The sequence below is a fragment of the Poecilia latipinna genome, unplaced genomic scaffold (genome assembly GCF_001443285.1).
Source record: "Poecilia latipinna isolate Pla-1442-1.1 unplaced genomic scaffold, P_latipinna-1.0 Scaffold2164, whole genome shotgun sequence".
In the NCBI taxonomy this organism is placed as follows: domain Eukaryota; kingdom Metazoa; phylum Chordata; class Actinopteri; order Cyprinodontiformes; family Poeciliidae; genus Poecilia; species Poecilia latipinna.
In genome coordinates, this window is record NW_015114780.1 from 7,141 (window position 1) to 23,061 (window position 15,921).

General features: G+C 39.4%; 2 protein-coding genes and 1 long non-coding RNA gene across 3 annotated transcripts; 1 reads left to right on the forward strand and 2 right to left on the reverse strand.

Annotated features, from left to right (window-relative positions):
• Positions 1–563: 563 nt before the first annotated feature.
• On the reverse strand, positions 564–9,272 carry LOC106936526 (serine incorporator 1-like). Its single transcript, XM_015017585.1, has 7 exons — positions 9,131–9,272; positions 6,525–6,677; positions 5,630–5,823; positions 2,700–2,779; positions 2,486–2,623; positions 2,219–2,388; positions 564–1,110 (listed from the first exon to the last, which is right to left on the reverse strand). The coding sequence occupies exons 1-7, from the start codon at positions 9,167–9,169 to the stop codon at positions 958–960; spliced, it is 927 nt and encodes a 308-aa protein (XP_014873071.1). The 5' UTR covers positions 9,170–9,272; the 3' UTR covers positions 564–957.
• Positions 2,786–9,293, forward strand: LOC106936527 (uncharacterized). Its single transcript, XR_001422148.1, has 3 exons — positions 2,786–3,079; positions 8,227–8,290; positions 9,229–9,293. It is a non-coding gene; the product is annotated as an uncharacterized LOC106936527 (long non-coding RNA).
• Positions 9,294–11,615: 2,322 nt separating this feature from the next.
• Positions 11,616–15,507, reverse strand: LOC106936530 (ubiquitin-conjugating enzyme E2 variant 1-like). The gene is made up of 4 exons (XM_015017596.1): positions 15,404–15,507; positions 13,635–13,783; positions 12,939–13,064; positions 11,616–11,965 (listed from the first exon to the last, which is right to left on the reverse strand). The coding sequence occupies exons 1-4, from the start codon at positions 15,423–15,425 to the stop codon at positions 11,819–11,821; spliced, it is 444 nt and encodes a 147-aa protein (XP_014873082.1). The 5' UTR covers positions 15,426–15,507; the 3' UTR covers positions 11,616–11,818.
• Between the last annotated feature and the right edge of the window lie 414 nt (positions 15,508–15,921).

Below are 15,921 nucleotides of genomic sequence, written 5' to 3' on the forward strand. Positions count from 1 at the left end.
ATATATATATATATATATATATATATATATATATATATATATATGTTGGGGTTTTTTTTGTCATTGGTGGTAAACATGTCTGTAGTAATTGTTCCGCCAACCTGGAGTCTCTGTAGTTCTAACTGGAAGCTCTGCCTTCCTCTGTAGGAACTCTCTGTAGTTCTCTACATCTCTTCCCTCTTCAGTGTTCTATTGCTATGGTAATGGTTCTATTGCTATGGTAATGGGCTCTTTGCACGTACGGCGCTGAGGTCACATCCGCATGAGCGAAATGCGGCTTTCTTGCTTCCGCTTTGAGTTACCATGAGAGATAGGAAAGACAAAGTCGTATTTCAGAAGTAAATAAAGCAATACCATGAACATTATTGTCTTCCAAATATAAAGGGCTTTTAAGTTTTCTTGGATTTCCAAACAATCCTGAATTAAGAAGACGGTGGCTTGTAAATATTTGTCGCTACAAGTTAAAGCTAACGCCCCACAGTTAGCTGCTAGTTTGCAGCTTCTTCAGCCTAAAACTACCGAGGGAAATGGATGGTAAATAAAGGAGCCATCCCTGTGTAATTTCCATTGAATCACTTCTGTATTCAGCCTGAAAGAACACGTTTATGGGAACGAGTGAGCAGACCAGAGCCAGATAGATCACTGACCAACTGATGTGTCTGTAAACACCATCCTATTTGAGTTCTTCACAAGAAGCATGCAAAAATAATAAAATTAAATAATAAGAAGACCTTAAGGAACATGGCCATATTTTTCTAAAAGCAACAACTTTGAACCTGAACAGTCAGCTGAAATGCCTCCTATGCTTTGCTATATAGCCCCAACAAGGCTGATCTCATCAAAATAAGAATAATATGGATAGCAAATGAATCAAAACTATAAACTCAACACAACTCAATCGTGACACGTTTTCTGTAAAATTCAAGAAATGGTGTCAGCTTTGTTCAAGTCTGGAATCTATAAATCAATATATGGAGCAATCTCCTTGCTAAAACATATATATGAATATATATTCTCACCAGGCTCATTTGTCATAGCAGACCAAGTCAAGAACACTGTGTACAGGGTGATGAAAGACGACTGCAGAAGTCCTGAATGTGGCTGAAATTCCTGTAAATACAAATGGAATGAATATGAATCTATTAATCATGTACTTGCTAGACAGGTTGCATGTGTTTGCTTTTTGTTTGGAAAACCTAACTAAAAAAATTTTTAAAAATGTGATAAAAAATTAAAATACAAGAAAAAGCGTTTACTTTGGACTGTTTTGCGAGATTGGTACACACTTTGTCGAAGGGCCCCAGATGGACTTTTAGTTTACATTTGTGATATAATATCTCTTGGTCTTTTCTAAAACCTCATTATTACAAAATCTATTATTTTTATTATGAGACTGTGCAACAGACAAAGAGGAACCGGCTCAAAAACATCACAAGTCACAACTGGCCCTGGAGCCAGTGATTTTGGAAATGACCCAAATCCTTCAGATCCTCCAACAGGTTGAGACAGTGGCGTAAAGGTTACCAAACAGTCGAAAGTTTCATGCTAGTAACTGGCTCACACACACTACATCCCAGTTTGTTTTTTTTCAAGTTCAGTTATGCTGAAGTTACAAGTAAACAAGTCCAAATGTTCGGTTCTAGCGTGTATTAACACACAGTATTCCTTACATCGTCTCCCAGCATCAGAGCCTCTTCGAAGTGTCTGGTTAAATTTATAGATTTTTTTCTCGGGAATGTACCCACATCAATGGGGAATGTCAAGTTTTGGAGAACTTAATGGACCACTGCTTCAGCAACATCCGCCAGTATCAAGAGGGATTTTCCGAAAGATTTTGTGTGACTGAGGTGTCCGTTCCTTTTCTCTACCAAAATGATAGACAGAGCAAAACCATAAGCTCCAAATAACGCTAAAATGACAACAAAGCTTATTTTAGCCATTCATTTTATGTGTTGATATAATGACGTCTTGGCCATTTGAGCCCCGCCCCAAAATTAAGGGGCGGGGCTATGGGCAGGGCTAAACCAGTCCAGTGTTAACCATACTCTAGTTTTGCATTATGCTGATTTAAGGACATAATTATTACATTAATTTTAATGTTTCTAATTATTCAAGTAAGTAAGCAATATTTTAATGTTGTTTGTATATTTTGAGAACCTCCCATATTAGGGCCTCAGTGATACTGAAATATGTTTGAAGAAGCCCAAATCTCTTGTACCTGTACTTTGCGTAGCACAGAAACTACAGAGGCCACGATGCACAACATCACGTTGAAGCTGATGAAGAACTTGTTGATGAAGCAAGCATCAGGTCTGGCGTAGAAGATGAAGCACAATACAACCGCAGTAAACGCAGTGACGTAGTTAAGGGTCATGGCGGCCATCAAAGCTAAAGACATACAGCACAAAACAAATTATGTTGCAGAAACAGTTTACGTCTTTGAAAGGACACTATTAAAAATAGAGTTGCAGTTGCAGACACAGACCTGTGTACCAGCCTCTGGAATTGCCTTTCTCCATATTTTCCACCCAAGACTCATTCCATGAGTGAGCAAAGTCCACCAGCAGCACCAGTTGGATGAGAATGAAAAAGAAAGCTCCTCCAGAGCCTATGACAAACCACGCTGCAACAACACAACACAGGTCATTCAGTTACTCCTCTGACAGACACTGTAATGCGAAAAAATATAAAGGTCTTACTGTAGGTGAAAGGCCCATCTGGAATATAAAAGGCACCAACTGTACTTGCCACCAAGGCAACAAACTTATAGAACCAGTATCTGAAAATAAATGAGTTTCAGTTAGATAATAAGACGGTTGTAATTGTGTGGTAAATGCACCAAAATCAAAGCTGTGCTCTCACCATCCCTGTTTATTCCACTTTAATCGAACTCTAGTTTGTTTGTCTGGAAAGTCTGGTTCATTTCGGGAGGTACGAAAGTACAGTCAAACTCCAAAAATATAAAACTCCTGTCTGCCTACAAACCCAAGTCTCGGTTCAGCTGAAGTGAATATGAATGTCAAGCGGACCGGAGACACATCCAAGAGCAAGAAGTGAACTACAGCACAGGGCATTCTGGGTAAATACAACCAAAACAAAAGCACAAGCGTAGAGGTTTTCAAAGGGTTTAGTTCATTAGACACACTACAGTGTGAAAACAAACCAGTTGAAAATTTAACAAATGTTGCAATTTTAGTTCCCAACTGAACCAAATCTACTGGACTATTAGGCTTGAAAACACTCTAAGCTTGATTTGTTTTGTTTTTTTTGACACACCACATTTGATATTGCTGATTGATTCATACAAAGCCTACATGTATTTAAATTCACCAGATCTTATAATGAGAAATATTTTGTCCTAGAGCAAAACGAAACCATGCGCACACACACGCACACACGCACGCACACACTCATACCTAAGAAAAATTGACCTGAGTGAAGTTGCCCCCCCCACCTTCAAATCAGACAAAATTGGTGTCAAACGTTTGTGCTACGTTTGTGCTGGTTTGTGCAGCAAAAAATTTTTTGTTTGTGCTGTTTTGGCTTTGAAGATATTAATGAAAGTGTAAAGGTCAAAAGGTCAACCAGCCCCCCCACTTTTATGAAATCCAACTTTCTTTATATCTTTAAAATGATAGCGGCACAAACGAAAATTTTTGCAGCACAAACCAGCACAAACATAGCACTAATGTTTGACACCAATTTTGTTTGATTTCATAAAAGTGGGGGGGCTGGTTGACCTTTTGACCTTTACACTTTCATTAATATCTTCAAAGCCAAAGCAGCACAAACGAAAATTTTTGCTGCACAAACCAACACAAACGTAGCCGAGTTGATTGACATCCATTTTGTCTGATTTGAAGAAGGTGGGGGGTTGGTTGACCTTGGATGACCTCTGGAAACATTTCTTTATATCTTTAAAATGATAGCGGCACAAACGAAAATTTTTGCTGCACAAACCAGCACAAACGTTTGACACCAATTTTGTCTGATTTGAAGAAGGTGGGGGGGGCCAACTTCACTCAGGTGAAAAATTGTTATGAATCCCAAGTGTGGAAATTTTAAATAAGCAAGACACTACCAGCTTTTGCCACAGAAAGAAGTTGAATGGTCAGAGATCAGCCCTCTGTCCGATATGAAAAGACACGCCTGGACTCTGGAGGTGTTCTTCAGACATCTGGATGAAGATGCTTCAGGACAACCAGAGGCCACAAAGAGGGCGTCCACTGACAGAGCAGTGGAAGTGAGATACGGTCAGAAGAGACTAAAAGGAACTCCATATAAGGCGTGCAGTGGATTGGTGCAGAAACACATCCGTCATCGGCTCTATGTTTTGGCCCTCATTTCATTTAACTAAGAATGAAGGGGGGCAGTCTGGGAACTCTAGGAGGAGACATCCTCTCTTGGATTGACATAACAGTCCTCTTGCTAGAGTTAAAAGTATACCAGTTAAAAGTCCAATCATCTGGTCCTTTCATACACCTCATCTCCTCGAACACTTAGGGTAGCTCTCTATGAATCCCATTTGCTCCAGTAGGCTTGTTTGGAGGTTAATGCCCTTCTTGTGTAATTATAGAATATCTAGGGTTGGATGAGTGGGTGATCAGCTGCAAAGTCTTTGGTTAAATTTAATATTGAGGGATAGTCTTGGGTCAAGTAGGCTCAGTTAACAGTAGTTATGTTTTTGGACTGTAGGGGGAAGCCGGCATACACATAGGGTACTCACACAGGCATCAGGAGAATATCTTAAATCTAACAATAACAAAGCTCAATTTTATGTTAACTTATTTTCACATGTTGATGAAAAGGCTCTTTTTGCTTGTGGCTCCATGAATGTGAGTCACTTACAAGAGGAGTTTTAATTTCTCCAGCTGGGAATAGATTAGTGGACAAGTAAACTTAATAAACTATTATCAGAACTGAAGTCCCCCAACAGTTCATGTCAAAAGCTTAAAAATATTGAAACTTGATAAACATCCATAATCTGACTTCTATAGTAACATCCATGCATCTGTCTGAGGACTGTTTTCCTTGGAATGTCAGGAGGGGAGTGGTTCCTAATACAAGGCAGAGTCCATGAGAGGAGGGGGAAACACAGACACACAAGACAAACGACCACTTAAGGACAATGTAGAGGCCATTTCACCATTATTGGACCGGGGGAGGAGAAAACCCAGCATTTCTTATATTGTCATTTGTAGACTGATAGTAACAGACCTATCCCTTGAAGCCATCAATAGTGTTTGAAAACCAGGATTTCAGAGCCTTGGAGCGTTCTCTTGACATGGAATCCCAAAGAGATATTTCACAGACAAAGACGTCCCAATGCTCAAAAGCAAGTCCCAGAATTTCTAAAAAGCAGATAGGACATGTTGACTTTTTTCTGAATCAGTGTCACTAAAACTAAAAAAAAGACTCAAGCAATCTTCTTTACTAAATAAGTTGTGAACCAATCCTGCCATGCTTCTTCTTCTTTAGCTTTCAAAGCGCATAGCAACAATTTAATTCTTTATTTCACCCCCTTTTTTTTAACTAATGAAATGGAACTGTAAGGTACTCAGGCTAACCTGAGAATTTGTTGTTTGTTTCACGATAGGCTAAATATTCCTGCCACTATTTCAGTCCTTACCCATTGTGTATGGAAGCACGAGGGTCTCTGCTGGTCTTGATGTTAAGTGTAAAAATGGAGAAGCTCAGGAACCACATGCTCATGCCGAAGCAGAAGCGGTACACTGCTTTGTAGCCCACCAACATCTCACACTTCAAGTATGCCTGATGGGCTGGAATAAAGAAGCCTTCCGTGTCATCACAGAAACCTGGAACCTGAGAGAAAAAAAAAAAAAAGAGGAACAATCTGAACATCGCACTTCACATTTAAACAAGGCTGACACCTGACCCCACACAGTATCTGAAGCTAATTTAGGTGTTTAGGTCAATTCAGAGGAACAATAACAGTGGACATGCGCCTCGTCGTGGTTCAGTATTCGTAGATTCACCAATTCATAGATTTTTATGTGGAACATAAGTCTATTATTAGCTAAAAATCCACTGATTCTTCATAAATATTCCAAAGAAAATGCAGCTTGGGAAGCTGAAAAACCTGGGCGCCATGCTGCTTGAAATACGACTGGGTGGCGTTTGCAAAGCAGCTCACCCAGAACGCCATTTAGTTTCTTTGACACTCTGAAACCTTTAGAGGTAGAGATAAGGAAGACAGTGGATGTTAGCTTTGACTGTAGAGCTAAGACGATTTCCACTGTGAATATTAAAGCATTAATAAAGTGTATTTGGTGTTTGAACTGTCCTAAGCATTCTTAGAGAAGATCTTCAGTATTTTCAGATTTCAGCTTTTCGTGCACGGTTGTGGTCTTTTAACACAAATACTCTGGATCCACTGTGTGGAGATTAAGTATATTTTCTGAAGTCTATTTTTGTGGAGGTGGGGGTGGGGGGGGAGGTTGTCAACTTTTTATTCACAGACATAACCACTCCATCTACAATATGATTGCATAATTTATTCGTACCCTTCTGAGTTGCTGCTCCATCCCTGGTGAGAGCATTATGCAGGCAACAATGGTACCCAGCAACAGGATGGAAGCGTAGATGATTCTGGTCACTGTGGAGTTCCTGCTGCTTGGACAGCAGCTGCAAACTGGACACGTAGCATTGCTGCACATCTGGGGGAACAAACGAATTGTGGTGAGTAGAAAGGAGCCTAGAAGGTACGGGTAAAAGTGGTTATCTGTAATGTACAAATCACTTTTTTATAAGCACAGCAGGACTCTCTACATGTGTCTGAAGATGGATTTGTTTCATTTCTAGGAACCACATTTTCCCTTCCTAAACAAGTGTGTATCCTGACCCTCAGTGTCATTTAGTCTAAACTCCATTGACGGATGGAGCTCAAGGGAAATTAAACATTCAACACTCAAACATTCCTCCACCTAAATAATGAGAAAACCGAATGGATTTTGTTCAAATGTCATGTAACCATTTCACCCAGTCTAGGTCTTTTACCCCCATTTCATCCCAATGAGATTAAAAGGGGTCACTCCTAATGATATAAAATTAGGAGTGAAACTTAACCGTAGCTTAAAACTTGGCAGACCAGAGGATGATTGTTGTGAAAACAATTTTTTTTCACCGTCATCTACTTTCTAAAGTACAGTTTTGCAATCAATGTCTTTAAGTCTACTCATTCATTTTAATTTTTTTTAAGTCGTTGGAGGTTCATGCAATTCCACGGGACTATCTCGAAATTATGTACTTGAGATATATGACAATTGTGGTGGAAAAAGAAAACTTTGTTTTATTAACTGGGGAAGCAGAACCAGATAGTATAAGATTTCAGAGAAGTTGTTATTTTTTGAACTTACTGAACCCGCTCTGTCCAAGGACACAGATGTGGAAGATGTGGGGAAAAAAAGTTTCTTTGTTTTTTCTCTGATGGGAAAAATCCCCAAGGAGGGAAGCTGATGGAAAATTCCATACTTACGTGACCAATTGACTATATTTCCCTTGGTCACGGAAGCAAAAACATACAGAAACGTATGTTTTTTAAGTTTCTTTCTCTGGGTTTGATCTTCCGAGAATCTCGTTGGTTTTCTTTTACTCTGATTTTCTAAATAAAATATCTAAAGATAAATGCGCATTTCTCTGATTGACTCAGTGTTTCGCTATTATTTAATAAGAACATTTTACTACACCATTTAAAAGGGTGGCTTCTCAATATCATTTGTAATTTTTTATAGAAAAAAGGTTCAAACATAACCCGCGGGAATATATCGCCATTTGTTTTACTGGGAAAATCTTGCATATCGCCCAACCTTAATGCCTGCTGCATCTGGGACCACCACCAATACACGAACCAGCCAGCTGGACCCAGCAGACCAACTATCTTTAGAAGATTTCTCTGTTTTAAGAGACACTATTGACACAGTGGCCAGGCCCTGTTGGCCATGGTGGCAGTTTAAAGTTGCTTCAGACTAAAACACTTGCTTACATTGAGAACAGAGACAGGATGTTTAATCCAGAAGATGCTCATACTAAAAAACAAAGTCGCTGAAACACAATTAAATCTGAGCCTATGTTGCTGCAAATGTGTCTGTTGGCATTATGTTAATAAATACCAGGTACAAGTGACAGATTTATACCAGGCAGGTAGCACAACTTAGCAGCCAACAAACACATGTTCTGCACATGGGTTTTCTTTTTTCTTCAATGCAGCAACAGCTGAGTGGAGTGGAAGAAAGACACCAGAGGATTGTCAACATGTTAATACCCCTGGCAGGTAAACAAAGTCAGCTTAATCTTCTTACAAACTGGGCCATGGCAATTTACAGGAGGTCACATGACACAACCAAACAACCATGACAGAACCAGAAAGACATTTTTGGAAGATAGTTCATCTCTCTGACCACAAAGCAAGAAAGTCCTTCACTGTGGACAGTTTGGCACAGAAAGTTACTGCTGTTTTATTAGGTAGTTCAGTAAACCAGAGGATTAAGACTTCCTCTTTTTGCTATTATTACCATTAGCTTGAATATTTGCTATGGATACAATGGGCTGCTTTGATTTATAGCTGTAATTTTTAAAGAGTTGTTCAAGAATTATTAAAAAAAAATAGGTTAAGCTATATGGAAATTCTGGACTGTGACCTACACTTATATAAGTTTCTCTGTTAGATCTAAAGCCTCTGGACCTCCAATTGTTCTCAATGGGATCTAAATGAGGACTACTGAATTATTCTCAGTTTATTATATGCCTTGGCACTGAAACATAATCACGCTGGCCAAAAATCTCATTTGTCACATGAAAGTCCATATAAAATGATGGAGCATTGTAAAAAAAAATGATATCTGTATATTCAACAGTGAAAATTGACTGGAAACGTCTGTAAACTATAAAACAATTTAAAACTGTTGATAAATTAAACAGTAGTTTGTGCATTTGTACATTCATTTTCTAAGTTGTTTCCATGTTAATTTTATTTAAAAAAAATATTTTCCTTAAATTAAAACATTGTCTTTTACGGTAAAACAGTAAAACTGACTCCAGCACTATTGCTAACCATAAAAATCACCAATGACATCCATCTAACATGAAATAAAAGAAATGTGTGAATACTTACACAGCCTGTGAAGGTAAAGATCCCCTGGACAGCCCCCATGACCAGCCTGCTCCGTTACAGCAGCCTGGTTCCAGTTACATTCTCACTCCCCCTTGCAGGAAGGTTTGGACTGAATGGAGCTGCTTCAGTCGACTCTGAAACTCTACAGTTCAGTTTGATTGGCTTGTGGGTTAAATGCCTCATCTGCTTAGAGCGTCACGCTGCCGTAGGCGTCCTGAGACCTGCTGACTCGTGGAAAGCGATTCCAGCATTTCATCAAAACAAAAGTATCAACTATTAGAGTCTCATTAAAACCGACTGATATGAAAAACTTGTATCATGACATGTTTTTCAGCCATGTTGCCCAGCTGTGGCATCACACAGCTACTTCATCCACCTGCTACTCTACAGGTGCATTCATGTTGTATATTTTTCTTTTGATATTCATATTTTCTTTTATTCTTCTATCACCACATCAAAACATTTCCCTAGCCTGTAAACCTTTTTACTGACAATAGCAATAGTGATTCTCATAAGTCCTGTTCTTGCCTTCACTGTACCGGCTTCCTGCACTGCAAGGTTTATTTTAAAATTCTGGTTTGAACTTTCATGATCGAGGTCTTTGAGTATTATATTACTGGCTGCATCCTGAACCCGTTTCAAAATCCATGGACACCAAGCTTTTTGGGGATGTTCTCCCAATGTCCCTACACTGCACAGACTCTTAGGAAACAACTAAAGTTTTTTTTTTTATTAGACAGCTTTTGCTTTTGTTAATCACTTTGTGATGTGTGTGTGAAAGGTGCTACAGAAATACATGTTTTACTTTCTTATGCTACTTATTGAGGTCAAGTTATCGTCAGTGATAACTGACGATAACTTGCGAAGAACAAAATGTCATATTCACTGTCATACATAAATATTGAAGATTCCTTGATAATATTTATAATTTAGACCCACAAATCTGTGGATTAATTAATTTTGATTGTATATATATATATATATATAAAAATCACTAACTATTGAAGGGAGTAATATCAAAAGACGTTCATTATTTAATTTTATTTGTTGAATACAGAAACAGCTATTTATTAATATTTTAACTGTTTACTGGGGATTTAGCATCACATTCCGGTACAACTGAGAACATGCACATTGGTCTGACCCGGTCCGGCCAGACCTCAAGAGCAACATGAGGGGGCGTCACTATGGAAACCCTGCTAATGTTGTGTAGAAGTCTAACACTTTGACTAAACGGCTGTTTTAACATTTTCCCCAACTTGTTCATTTTTGCTCAACATGTGACGTCCACCATCATTTAGTTCTATTAATCCAAGTTAGGTCAGTTAATATTGAATCTACTAAGATTGATTCCAGTCACATTCTTTTCTCCGTTTATGCCTCCAATCATTTCTCCATTATCATAGCACAGTGTGTGACGTCCACGTTCTTCTTCTGCGCATGTGGACATAGGAGTCTCATTGTGGTGGTATGATCTCGCTAAAAAAAAATAAAAAATACAAAAAAATTAGAATTCAACATCAAGACCTGCTGTGTGATGAGAGCTTTATACCTAAAGGCAATTTAGAGACATCAGATCAATGAACCTAACTAAGAGATACATTTTTTTACCTGAAACAAAATTAAGAATTTCCATTTTTGAACAATAAACCATTAAACAGAATGCGCTTTGATAACATTACCTCTTTTCTGTTCATTATCTATACATGTATAAAAGAGGAAATTTTAGTTGCAGTGTATAGACAGTCATACAAAATACAACTGTGTGCAAAAGTAATAATGTTTAATTCAAATAAAACCATGCAACAGGTGACCGTCACCCTGATTAGGCTCTACCCCATTACAAAATAAACATCCAAAGCCGAACGTCGTCTTCAGTGAGCGTTCGCTGAACGACGGAAAGAAGAGACAATTCCATGGAATACACAGGAAAAAAAAAAAAAAAAAAACAAAGCTGAACAAAAACGTTCTCCAGTGGTGATCCTCACAGAAACGCCTCCTCCTCTAACCCCCGAAACCCCCATTTGGCCCTCTTCCCAGTGGTTGCTAACAATTAGCACAGAGCACTATGAAACATATGGCACAGAAGTTTGGCAAAAGAAAGAAATCAAAGACAAACAGTTAAAACAAAGCAGCAACACTCTGGCTTTCGGATACATAACATGAAGAAGATGTTCATCTCCTTGTATTGGACATGCTTAGTTCAAGAAAAGGTCCCGAGAAGTTTACTCCAGGAAGAAACGGGAACGACTGGAAATGTGAAGCTAACTTAAGCGAAGTGGTAAATCATTGTTTTGTTGTTTTGCCTTGTTGCTGGGGATCGTTTGCAGCAGATTGTGGTTCGTCATGCACAAAATGTCAACAGCCTCACATGATCCCAGAATACACCGATACATTCCGTCAGACCATTTGATAGGTCGCGATCTGGATGCAAAGAGGAAAAATAAAAGCTGACTAAAACTTTTCTTATCTTTTCTTTTTTTATACCGCTGGTCAGCGTGATAGACGTCTGGGCAGCGGGTGAGGCGGCTGGGTTCTCCGGGCAACGGAAGGCTCTGATAGGAAGAAGTTGGGGCTGACAGTCTTGGATAACATGATGGTTGAACAGCTTCAGAGAGTGTGTGCATATATATATATGTATATATCTGTGTGTGTGTGTGTGAGAGAGTGTTGACAGTAGCAGCAGCTTCAGTTGCTGTAGACCTGGCCCTCCGGCGGCTGGGAGAGCCTGCTGTTCTCTTTCATCATCATGTGCTGCCTGAGCTCCTGCAGCACCATCTTGATGTTGTAGGAGTTCTTCCACCGGGACAGCGCCGACACAGACTTCAGGTCCACCTGAGGGAAGAAACGCTCCCTTCGTTTCATCTGGTTTACTTCAGCATTGAATATTTGTTACAACTCAATTTACTTGGGGTTTGTTGTCGCAACTGATTTGGTGGAAATTCCCTTTAATTTCCATCAGATGGAAATGAAAAACCATCATCCAGAGTGTGGAGAGGTTGTTGTCATTTCAAAAAAAATGAAAAAGAATGATGGTTTTGTTTGGTGGTGTTCATGTTTTTAAATACTTTACCAAGTAAAATACTGTTTTACTTAGTTCTTTCTTTTTAAATACATGCAATTAGAGATGCACGATATTGAATTTTTGGTCGATATGCCGATATACTAAAACTCATTTGGCCGATAACCGATACCAATACTGATATTTTTTCCTATACCTACTTACTGAAACTATATGGTGTTCTATGCTGCATTATTTTTGTCATTATTTTTGCATCTGATACCAAATGCAAAAGCTAAAACGGAAGCATCACTTTCAACTTGCATTATGTTTAATGTCAAATTTATTCATGACGTCTGCTCTCTCTAAGACAAAGACATCATTCAAACAGTGCAAATTTGTAAATCTTCACAAAACTAAACTCAACCTGTTCACAAGCAACAAGTGAAAAGCACATCAGTCGTGCATTAATACTTAACAGTTTCTCATGACGTGCTGTGTTGCAGGCACCATGTCACTGGTTTGTCATAAAAACAACTCTTTTTACACCAGTGGAGTTATTTTGACGGAACGGCGGATGTCCGATATTAAAATCTACAGCTAATCCGATGCCGATACCAATCCGATAATACTGCATCCCTACGTGCATCACCTACAAATGAGAGAAGATGGGCTTTTCCATTACTGAAAGCCTTTCAAATAAGTAACTTTTCACAAAACTATCCATGAGTCACATGGGCTAGCATCAAGAGATTACTGTGCAATCAGAAAAGCAAAAATGTGTAAAAAAAAAAAAAAGACACTCACCACACCAGTTGAACTGTTAACACCAGTCAAGTTGATTTTGTTAACAAAGCGGACCATAGGCGGGTACTCTGGGTATCTGTGACCGCAGTCTATTTTCAGACTGTATATTCTGCCTTCATAAACAGTCTGAAATGCAAACAGGACAAAAAAAAAGAAAAAACACATGAATAAAACAGGGGGGAACGGGGGTCCCGACATGAACCTCTGACTGGGTCCAGCTGCTCATTTATGACATTAAGACTCAGAGTTGCCTAAACGATCACACTTATATGTTGGTTCTTCAAGTGATTATTCACAAAGCTTCACTCCATAGCATGGACCAGAAGAGCAAAAATAATTAGAGAGAGCAGGAATTTCTGTAGTTGGGTTTCCAGCAGAACCACCCTGAACTTTTGTTCCCCAAAGTTATTTTCAGGAACCTTCAGTGCAGGGACGGTGAAAATGTTCCTGATTGGTACATTGGTTAGATTTTCAGCCAAGTGGGGTCAGCTGATACAAGTTACAAGTTCACCAGCATTAAGTTTATCTCCAGACAAAAATGTGCTGGCAGCCAAAAACCTTTAGATGTGGTAACTCTGGAGCTACGATGTTGGTTTGATCACCTATTTATTCAGAGTTAAAACACTTTGTTCCATTTTAAAAACGTGTTCTGTATGTGGTGTGTATGTGTGGTGTGTGTGCTGGGAGGGGGCTCACCTTAGCAGGGCCGATAATCATGCCGTTCCAGTGAGTTAGCATCATGTCGTCATCATCTGCGAGGCCCCAGCTCACCGTACCGTCTCCACCACCTTTCTGACCTTCTTCCAGCTCCTCCAGCAGCCGAAAGCTGCGAGGAACAACAACGCCTTTTATACACACACACACACACAAAGAAAGAGGGGAAAAGAAACGCATTGAAAAATAAATACATCAGTACTTTTCAACCCCACTCCTTGATGCACATGAACCTGCATGTTTTCAATGTTTTGTTTTGCGAGTTCAGCACACCTGATAAAACTGATGGCTGAACTGCAATCATCTGACTCAGGTGTGTCAGAGCAGAAAAACTTCTAAAACATGAACGTAAGACAATAAACACTGGCTTACACAAGCACAAGTCTGTGATGAAGAGAAATGTTTCTGTAGATAATATATGTAGGTGTTGCTTTTTCAGAAGGAAGCTACATTTGTCTCAAACCACAGCTGCACAATGTGTTGAAAATACATCACTCTACTGCCAGTGTCCACACTAATATCACTAATATCAATATTGAATAATAATATTTTAACCACATGCTTTTCTGATATTATATAGTCCAAGTCTCATCTAGTGGGTTCCACATTTTCTTCTTTACTAAGGAACTATATATAAAATGAGGCACGTTTACTAGGCTTAAAAAATAGAAAGAGAAAGTAACACAAATCCTCTTGCTTCAAATGTTATGTTTGTGTGGCTCATTTTCTTGTTTTCCATTTTATTTCAATACATTTTCGCTGTGTTTTAATGTCAGAGAGCAGAATATCTGAATATCAGAAACCATTTTTAATATATGCTAATCCGATGTAACCGCGGTCTAAAAGTGTTACTTGGTGCTGTGTGTGGATAAAGATGTACTCGTCTTTATTCACAAAAGACTTCCCGTTTTCTTTTTTAATTTTTAAGTTCATAACTTTTAAATTAGAACGCCACAGTTTCGGCGGCTCATTAAAACCATATCTCTATTATTGTTGTTATCTTCTTCCTTGTTTGACGGGTTTGCACCAGACATGTTCTTCCTGGTTGCATTTCAATAGACTTCCTTCGTTTAATGATGAGTGCGCCCTCTGCTGGCAAGGATATAAGCTGCACAGGTGGTAGAATTTAATAAATATTTTAAACACGAAGAGGTAGGTATACAGAGGTATCTAAACCGCAACAGAAGCTCAATGTTTATACAGACTTTCAAGTTGTCCAACTGGGAGAAACAAAAGTTTTAACTCAGGTACAGATATTGATAGAGCTTTAAAAAGATAAACATGTGCATAAAGTTTTACGAGGATTTATCAGGAATGTCGTGGCTCCAGTAGGCTCATCTCTGAGGAGTCCACTGATACAGCTGCCGCCTCAGATAACAGGGGGCGTCACCACTCAGAGACCACATAAGCCGCAAAAATCCCTAGCTTATGCCAGCCCTGATTTAAACGTTGGAAAATTTCAGCCTTCCCCCGGAGCGCTTAGATGGACCAGGACAATGAATCTAACGGAGCTGTGAAACAGCTGCTGAAACACTAGACCGGTTCGACCTGCTAGCTAGCTATAGCACCCTTGGTGACAGCATCCTGCCACATTCAATCACGAAGGAAATCTAACTTAAGGGCTGCCGGACTCTAACAAAGCCGATAACCAACGAAGACATAACGGGTGCGCGTTATAAACTGCACCGGGAAGGAAACTATTTGCCAACGTACTATTAAAAACTGTCGGTAAAGACAGAAAGAATGATTACCTGATCCGGCGGCGGCCGCCATATTTGTCACTGTGCTGTGATAGCGCGCACGTACAATGCTCGTTCCCGCTTACGCATACCACGTGCTTGTTTTGATTTTATTGGCGGTTGGCAAGTTAATGTAAATGCATTACCGCAAGGGCGGGATTACTGGGGTGACAGTCGCTCCCCTAACATAAAGCCTTGCAATCCTGTTGATTTGCCACCCTCGCTGGTGACTGAATTCAGGAAATAGTTAAGGCAAATTAGACATTAAGAACGTGAACCTCTTTTTTCCCGACAACATTGAATGCAACTCGATGTAACTTGACTCCTGCTAGGGACGTTCTGAGTGTGTAGCGGGAAGCATAGACTTTGAACACGCCTCATGGAGCGGATCGGCACGTTGCTGCGATACGTCACAGCGTCCGCCATATTGAATGTGGAATATGTGCCAGTAAGCTAATACAGGTAAATGGACCGAACTTCACAAAGTGCCGTTCTACAAAGTATTTTAAATTAATATCTGTCATTGACAC